Source organism: Dipteris shenzhenensis, chromosome 24, assembly GCF_047967505.1.
Source record: "Dipteris shenzhenensis isolate YYH24624 ecotype China chromosome 24, Dip_SZ_1.0, whole genome shotgun sequence".
In the NCBI taxonomy this organism is placed as follows: Eukaryota; Viridiplantae; Streptophyta; class Polypodiopsida; order Gleicheniales; family Dipteridaceae; genus Dipteris; species Dipteris shenzhenensis.
This window is the reverse complement of record NC_141619.1, coordinates 11613472-11622979: the sequence shown is the minus strand read 5'-3', so window position 1 is coordinate 11622979 and position 9508 is coordinate 11613472. Positions and strand designations below refer to the sequence as shown.

Sequence of the window (9508 nt, the reverse complement as noted above, 5' to 3'; positions counted from 1 at the left end):
GTGGTTTACATCCTTAATTGTAGCTATACAAAGGCACTCAAAGGTAAAACACCACATGAGGCTTACAGCAGTAAGAAGCCATTTGTCTCCCACTTCAGAACGTTTGGGTGTGAATGCTATGCGCATGTACCAGACAAAGAGCGAAACAAGCTACAACCAAAAAGCATCAAGTGTATCTTCTTAGGCTATTGTGATGAGAAGAAAGCCTATAAGTTGTATAACCGAGAGGCAAAGAAGATCATAGCAAGACATGATGTGGTGTTCAGGGAGCAGTGACATGCAGTGGAGGCAAAAAGGAGGAGGAAATATCAGATGATGAAGGTATAAGTCACCAACCTGTTATTACACCACCAAAAAAGCCATTGCCGCGATGGGTAAGGTAGCTCTACGACCATGATATCTAGATGCCTATATCTGTTGAGCAGTATGCAGATGGACCAAGGCGGTCAAATAATTAAGGAGCAAAGGAGGGCTTCTGCTCACATAGTTAATATGGCCTTGATGGCTGAGATTATTACAGAAGTAATGGAGCCAGCGAGTTTTGAGGAAGCACTTGCAGACCAAGATTGGAAAAATGATATGCAAGTAGAATATGATAGCATCATGAAGAATGAAACTTGGGAGCTGGTAGATCGACCACCTAACAGAAAGGTTATTGGCACCAAGTGGGTTTCGAAGGTATTTCTTTACACACGAACACACACACACACATGACTACTTCCCTAACTATGAATTATTCTTTTATGAACCATCTTCCATTTACACTTTCTTTTTAATTACCCCACATACCAAGCCCACTAATCGGCCCATACCTCCTCTAATCCCTTCTTAATCCATGCACTCATTTGCTCCTTACTCCACTTGTGACTTAAACTTCACTTATGGCTAAATTATTTTTTTAATTATCTAAGAATCCATATGGTTGTCTATATTTCTAGGTAAAGGATAACAAGCCAGGGAAAATAGGTATTACCTGTCTACCCAAATGTAACTATGATGTTCTAACATCTAGTTTGTTTGGATGGTGGCAGGTAAGTAGACCCCGACCTTAGAACCTGGACTGCCTGAGGATTTGACATCTTTTTTCAATATTATGTTTGTCAAACTCAATATTATTAAAAATTCTTAATTTTGATCGAAATTTTGCAAACTCTAGTTGCATTTTTCAACTTAGAGATTGATGTTTACTTATTAAATCACGCATGTGATTATGTGAAAATGTTATCCTTGCATGAAGGTAGCCAAAGATTCTCTCTCATGACTCAATTTTAAATAAGCCAAGAAATTTTTAGTTTGAACATAAAACTATATATTAGGAGGAGATGGGGCAAGATAAAGGTTTTCTAAAGAATAAAGCAAGAAAACATTGAGAAGAAAGTTAAAGTTGATGAGATTGTCCATTAATGGAATAAAGGCATATACACATGGTATTCTACTGTCATATTATGTGATGTTTTGCTTATTAGGAAACTACATAACTAATTCATTAACTCCAAGATAGTGGATCAAAAGCCATTGTTACAATGGGCAGTTTAACGAATGCTATGCATGAGAAGTGTGAGTGCATGGGAAAAGGGACAAAAACAAAAATAATGCTAATAAGATAAGGGTATAATTTGTAGTTAGTAGTAAGATGTTAGTAATAGTAATGTCTTACATCAATATTTTCTATCAGGCAAAAGGTAAAATAGATTTGACATAAAGGGAAACATGACTTTTTAACAAAATGTGCTTTTAGGTTTTTTAAACTATTAGATATAAAATTACAACTAAGCTTTTATACTCAAGACTAAGAAATTAAGGGCTAAGGACAGGACCCCTTGATAAGACTTTGCCATTAATTTCATGAAATGCACCTTTTTAGTGGTGCAATAAAGTATACTAATTAATATAAACCATGTGATTTGATGACGAAGAAAATTAAATTAGTATAACTAGACTAATGACTAGAGCTTGATTACTCTTATCATCATATGGGACATAGAGTATTGAGCAAATGATTTGATAATGATATTGAGTAAGGATAAAGCATTGATTGGACAAAATGAAAATAAAGGGCCATTGGCACTTGCATCTTGATTCTCTCCACAGTGAGATGATTTAGTAGAGGATAATGCATGAGAAATACTCAAGACTCTATGCGTCATAGATGAAGTGATTGGTGGTGGAGGCATGATGTTAGGCATATAGCAAAATGTAATCCAACTTTTCTTTTTGCAAGTCACATCATAAGAGCAAAATGTAATCCATTTTAAAAGTGAGAAGTTTCTTTTTACAAGTCACACCATACCCTATTTGGCTCTCACCTCATACCTTCATCAATTTTTCATCTATACTGCCTATTCTAAAGATCCTTAATATCAACAGATTATTCCTTTCCTTTAATGTGGTCTCAGAGATGTAATTAAAAATACCTTTGTTTTCCATAACCTTTCCATATAGCTTAATACAGGGAGACAATCATACTTGAAAAGGAATTTACTTTCCATAGAACTCGACCTAAGGAGGAAGTGCCTTTATATTACTTTTCAAATAACTTAAAATGCTCTTATTTTCCATATAACTTCGACCTTCCATATTGCATGATATAAGGAGAGCTTCCATATGACTGAAATCCTTTATTTTACATATAACTTGGTCTAAGGAAAAATGTAATTGAGAAGGCCTTCTTTTTCAATGAAAATTTTAATTGATTTCTTAAGTGAAAAGGTGGAGTAGCCCAAGCAAACTAAGGTCAAAGGTTTATCTTCAATATTTCATGCAAAGGGGTCTTAAACCCAAGGCATCCATCCTTTGCCCACTCATTATGTCTTTCTACTAAGATGCTGAATGGGTTTTACATTCTATCTCCTTTTATCTCTCCCCTTGCGTTCCTCACCCATCCCCTCCTCCCTTTCAATACTAATTAACACATTTTTTGAATTCTTTTCAATTGTTTCTCACCTAATTCCTTCATTAGTCTTCTCATTTATGCTTTCCATTTATCTATTGAAAGGCTGTGACTCTCAACAAATTATTCCACACATATAATTGTAACCTAAGGAGAAACATAATTAACAAGGCCTTTATTTTCAATCCCTTAACCTCAACAAATTATTCCTAATAGATAATGTAACCTAAGAAGGAAGATACTTTAGAAGTCGACCTTTATTTTTCAAGTGAAAAAAAAAACTCATTTCTCGAGCAATGGAGTACCGAAATAGGTCCCCCAATTGAAACAATTCAAAAATATATTAATTAGTAGTAGAAAAGCAAGGGAAGGGAAAAGAGGAGGGTGCTCAATGAGGAAGTCCCTCTATTTATAAGGGGAGGGGCCCTCTCTTGTCATACCTATACTCTACTTCTTTCACAAAATCTTCATTTAACTTGGTGGTAAGGCCTTGAGAGTGAATGGTGGATGTCTTGGTACTCTACCAAAGAAATCAATTGAAATACTTTATTGAAAAATAAAGGCCTTGTCAATTACCTTTTTCCTTAGGGCATGGAATAATTTGTTAGTTGCTGAAGCTATCCCTTTGACCTTAGCTTAAGTGGGATACTTTGCTAAAGAATTCATTAAATTATTTCTTTAGTGTATAAATTAATGTGTTGAGATTAATTGTTTTTCTTCGAGCTCGATTAGAAAACAAGTCCTCAATCAATCTACCCAAACTAGGAATTAGGTGAGAGCCATTAGAGGGGTATGAAGACAAGGTTTATCTTCCAAATTGCACCCAAAGGGGCATAAAGAAAGTATAAGGGTTTTAAATTCTTTGTAGGGTTTTGAAAGTAACATTTTTGAAATTTTTGATATGGTAAGAATTTCAAAGCAAGAACAAGCTGAATACATTCAAAAGGCCTGCCACATTCAAAAGGCCTGCCCTGGAAGCTGAGAGAGAGAACACAGGCCTACAGAGAGAACAAGAAGAAGAAGGGAGAGATAGAGAGAGAGAGAAAGGGGGAGAAAACAATATGTGGAAATCCAAAAAGACTTTCGCTTCTCCAAGCTGCCCAGCTATCAATAAGGCTTCCACGCAAAACGTGGCAGGACAAAAACATGACGGATGCCAAGGGCATTAGTGCAACGATGGAGAGATGGATCCGAGTGATCATATTGAGACCTCCCTAATGACTCTCATCTTTACGTGCTGATACATATTTGAGTTCTTTAAATTAGGGGGATCTATTCATGTCAGAAAAACCTAGGCTTGTAACTTTGTTATGAAAAGCGGAGCAATGACACTTGAGCTGGCTGCCCGCATTCGAATCTTGTCTAGATGAGTGGATGTGCCTCGTGTGACTGTGTGGGGGGGGAGGGGAGGTTTTGTAATGAAAGAGCAAATGATTAGGGTTTTCAAATGCAAGGTCATTAGGTTGATTACTATTTAGAAAGCAAATGACAGCTTCATTAGATTAGAAGATTGCATAAGAGCTTCTAGCTTGATTGATCTGCAGCTCAGCATAGCCCAGCTATGGCGCTCCAGCTCCCTGTCCACTTCCTGGGCTACAAAGCGCGCCGCCCGCGTTTGCAGAAAGTATGTTTAAACAATTGGGCTAGTGAACGGAAGGTTGAGTACGACAATCGAGTAGATGCTCGCAGAATCCTTAAAGAAATCGAGGCGACAATGATAGAAAGCCGGGCGTTGGGAAGTTCGTGTCCCGCTTTTGGGTCGAGCCTTAGCTCTGGGAGTGAAAGAGAGAGATTCCACCGTCTTTTGCGCGATGTCCTTGTACATCTGGTACCTTGTTACCCGATCTACGAGGTAGCGGAAGGTGGTTGTCGCATCATTCCTGTATAACAAGTGGGTAATGGCGAGGTAGTTGACGAACGGGGAGTTCCGAAATTTGTACAGATCAGAGAAAGGTTTTTAGATCACAACGCTGCAGGAACAATAGAGACATGAAGCAATTTAACACAGAAATCCTCAGCTCACACCAGGATAAATCTGTGGGCACATAGTGGTATCGAGGCAGACCACATATATATGTGATACTAGAGACAGGATAAGAGGGGGAGGCTCATGTGAGGACGGAGGCACACAGCTACGAGCGCGCATGAGATTCATCATACAGGAGTATCCAAGAGGATAAATGATAGTTTGAGCTTGAGGGGCGAGGCAGTTGACGATTGGGGATTCGAGAAAAATGGGTATGGAGGAAAAGAAAAGGGGATGAAAAGGCAGGATGGGGACGCGAGAGAGAGAAATATAGAGGAGAAGGGCGAGAGGGGAGAGAGAGAGAGAGAGAGAGAGAGGATTTTGCGCTACTTCATCATATTACAACAATATGGAAGAAAGTTTCATTGAAAAATAAATTTGGAGGAAAGCTGCAGCGTGCATTAGAGCAGGGCGACGGCGACGCAAGATGGAGGACGTGGGGGAGGGAGGGAGAGAGAGAGAGAGAGAGAGAGAGAGAGAGGATTTTGCGCCACAGCTAGATCATCATGCAAGATGGAGGAAAGGTCCATAAGCATGCATTAGAGCGGCGGGATGGCGATCGAGGCAAGATCGTGTACGAATCGAGCAGATGGCAGAGGCATGCATGAAGGTGGCGGAATTTGTAGAGATGATCAAAAGCAATACTAGATGATCAGACGATAAAGATACGAAAGATGCGAAAGAGAAAAGAGGGAGATGGGGACTTGGGAAGCATCAGCGCACCGCCCTTGCACATGGCGAGGGAGCGGGGTGCATGTGCTGGGAGCATCGTCTTGTGATTGAAGCGTCGCTTTGTCGTCCCCAACCATGGCGCTTTCCGTCCCAACAAAATCATTCCTGTCACTTGCTTTGCTTCCAATCCAATCGTTAAGTTTTCCGATTCGCAGAGCTTTTAATTCGCTGTTTTTTCCTGTTCGCTGAATCGACCACCTCCATCTCGCCTTTATATATTGGCCTTCGCCCCGCCATAGCTTTACAGTTGTAGCATCCAATCCTGATCAGCTCTCTGTGCTAGACTAGCTTCTGCTCCAGCTCCTTCTTGCTGATCGGATGAAGTTGAGCGCCAGTAGATCGAGCTGAAAACGTCAATCTAATTGCTGCTGCAATTTGTATCGACAATTATCCTCCATGGCTTCCCCGCAGTTGGTCTTTGCCCTCCTCCTGTCCTGCGTGCTCCAAATTCACGGCCAATCTTACTCCGGTGGAGCTTGGAACAGCGCCCATGCAACCTTCTACGGTGGCAACGACGCTTCCGGCACTATGGGTATGAATTTCTCACCCTCCTTCGACGACAACAATGCGTCGTTTCGAAATGTGGCTTCATTAATGCCCATGCCCTTCATCTTATGCACACATGAAAGTTTCTCTTGATAGTTCATGTGCGATCATGCTGAGGAACGAAAAGGAATTCTGGCCTCCGTTGTTTGCATCTGCGACGGAATTTTCCGTTGCTTGAATCTGGTTTCGAAATTTTGCAGATGTATGTGGCGCGCCACGGGATTTTGGTTGTTTGCTCGAGCATGTCTTACATTGTGGTAGAGACACGTTTTGCGAAGAACAAGAACCTTGCCACGTTGCATTCCGTCAATAGGGTCTGGTTCTGACGTGATTGCGAACGATTTTTGTTTGTACAGATGGAGCTTGCGGCTATGGAGATCTCTACAGCCAAGGCTACGGAACAAACACAGCTGCGTTGAGCACGGCTCTCTTCAACGGAGGGCTGAGCTGCGGAGCGTGCTTCGAGCTTCAGTGCGTGGGAGATGCCGAGTGGTGCTTATCGGGAACCTCAGTGGTGGTGACGGCCACGAATTTCTGTCCACCCAACTACGCGCTTTCGGGCACCGATGGAGGCTGGTGCAATCCTCCGCTGCAGCATTTCGACATGGCGCAGCCTGCGTTTCAGCAAATCGCAGTCTACACGGGAGGGATCGTGCCAGTTCAATACAGAAGGTAATCTTCGGCGCTGCTGCTGGCGAGCTAAGAAAACTCTTTGATTTTGCCCAGTTCTCGTGTCTGCAAAACCATATAAGTTCTTCCGTTCGTCCTTCTGTGGCAAGCTTTTGATTCAACCAGCTTGTGATCTTTTGCTGCGCAAGCTTTTGTATGCAAGACGATTTCGTTGGTGCTTGAGAGTTCCAATTAGTGCTAAATCTTTCACTTTAGCTCCAATTGGCCTTTTGAATCAGCCCAATTCGTGCCTTGCTCCTCATTGTGCGCGAAATCATTTAGTTGCTCCTTGGCTATGTTCACCACATTTGTGACTCCTTGTGATTCAACAATTATGTCACGAATATGTGACCGTGTCCCCTATCATGCAATGCAGCGCAGTTGGACGCTGTTGATTATGTCCCGAAGGAGTCTAATTCGGCCTCCCTACGATGACCTAGACTTGAATTCAGCTCCCAATTCGAGACTCATTCCTGTTCCAAAATTGGAAGAGAAATGCAGTTGATTATTACCTCCTATAGGATTCAATTAGTATTTCACCTCAGCCCAGTTTGTGTCTCATTTTTGTAAATGCAAAATATTATATCTTAGAACTCACTGATATCTGGTTATGTCCCCGATCATGCAATGCACCCTAGTTCTAGCTCGTTGCTAGGACAAATGTCAAGAGAAATGCTATCGATTATCTCCACGATTCTTTAATTCAGCTGGTTGAGTTTTGCAAGATCTGTGGAGAAATGCATTTGATGATTAATTTGTCCTCCACGATGCATTGTAACCTACTTTGAGCAGCCACGAAATTTCAAGTAGGAGTTAACCGAGTTTGAACTCATTGCTGCAGAGTCGTTACGACTTTGAATTACACTTGAATTGAGCCCAGTTTGAGACTCCATGCTGTTGTAAATTACTGTCGATTCTTATTGTGTCCAATCAGAGCATGAATTTTGTGATCCATTTCTGTTGGTAATGCAAAATCTGACGACAAACTTGACGTTTGCTTGGCAGAGTGCCATGCCAGAAGCAAGGAGGGATCAGATTCACAGTTAATGGCCATTCTTTCTTCAATCTGGTGCTCATCACCAACGTGGGAGGAGCAGGCGATGTGTACGCTGCATCTATCAAGGGATCCAACACGGGATGGCTGCCCATGACGAGGAACTGGGGACAAAACTGGCAGAGCAACGCCGACCTCGATGGCCAAGCCCTCTCCTTCATGATCACCACCAGCGATGGTAACACCCTCACCAGCTTCATCGCCGCTCCTCCTTCCTGGCAATTCGGCCAAACCTTCGAAGGATCGCAATTCTAACACCACCTTACCATCGCTTAGCTGCAGTACTACATTAAGCTCCATCAACCTCTCCTCGCCTCCAGGTCGCCTCGCCAGCTTATATTTTCCACTCTCACAACACCAATATCTCATCTTCCATAGCTCACCGCCATCGCTGTAAACAACCTCCTTCCCACCAGCTGCATCCTTCATCAACCCCCCCTCCTCATCGTCATTGTGCATTAAACTGGCTCCTTTTTTGTTTTTTATCATTCCTCCCCCAGCGCCATCGCCATGACATTTTCCAAAAAATCAGAAACTGCCCGTCTTGCTTCGATCTTTATCCGTGACGTTGTTTATATCGAAATCATAGTCCTCCCACCTTCCCTGTAACAACTCACCATGATTTCAATCCTCGCCCACCGGGTCTCTGATCTCGCAACTGCCAAGCAAACCGCAGCGTAGTAGAACCGGCCGCATGGATTAGACACAATCGCGTAAACAGGAGCCGCCAGACTATGGCAGCACGTATTCTTTGCCCTGGCAGCTGGTACTTTTTCTTTTTCTTTCATTGATCGTATTCAGGATTGAAGGTTGCAAAAGCAGCTCCATTTGTGGTAATAAATAAGCCATGGTGTTTGAACCTCGGAGGAGGCCTGTCATACATTGTCATTGTGAGATTCATGAGCGGATCTATTGTAAAGTTCTTACATCTATCATCAATGACAACTCACCCCTTGTAACTGTTTCTCTTACATTGCCTCTCCCTCTAGCCCTCTTTGGCACTTTTGACTAGTCTCTTTTCTTGCAGAAAGAAGTAAATTTTATTAAAAGAAAAAGGCACAAAGTAAAAATTTTCAAGAGAAAAAGATACAGCGAAGAAATTAGCAGGCTAAGCAAACAAGAGTGTGCCTCAGTCCCTTGGATGCACTTGATAATTCACTAGGGTGCAACCGAAAATGTCAAACAATTCTAGCAGATGCCCCTAAATCTCTTGATGGAATTAGGAGGAATTCAACAGTTACAAAAAATAATATTATTCCTATGACTCCTGCACGAATGAGAGTCCCACTCTACTTTTCAACGGTCTCAAGAATTTGTCCACCCCTTTGTCTATTTTTGGTCCTTTTTAGACAACCATCCTCCAAATAAATTTATATTTTAAAAAAGAGAGAGAGGGAAACTAACTGCAAAATAAAAACCTTAATGACCCTTTTGCACCTTTGGTTAGGTTATATTGATGAGCTTAACATAAACAATTTAGTTAAGTTGAAGATAACCTTGACAAGGGAACTACACTCTCATTGATAACACCATGTTATGCATTAAGTGACTTTGACTAAAACTTTTGGGGGCTTTTTGTGAATAAAATGCA

At 41.6% G+C, this 9508-nt stretch overlaps 1 protein-coding gene across 1 annotated transcript; it reads left to right on the top strand.

Annotated features, from left to right (window-relative positions):
- The first annotated feature begins 5913 nt into the window (after window positions 1-5913).
- Window positions 5914-8172, top strand: LOC147886223 (expansin-A10-like). Its single transcript, XM_087395110.1, has 3 exons — window positions 5914-6180; window positions 6551-6866; window positions 7869-8172. Exons 1-3 carry the CDS (start codon window positions 6045-6047, stop codon window positions 8170-8172), a joined length of 756 nt encoding a protein of 251 aa, XP_087251236.1. The 5' UTR covers window positions 5914-6044.
- The last annotated feature ends 1336 nt before the right edge of the window (window positions 8173-9508 follow it).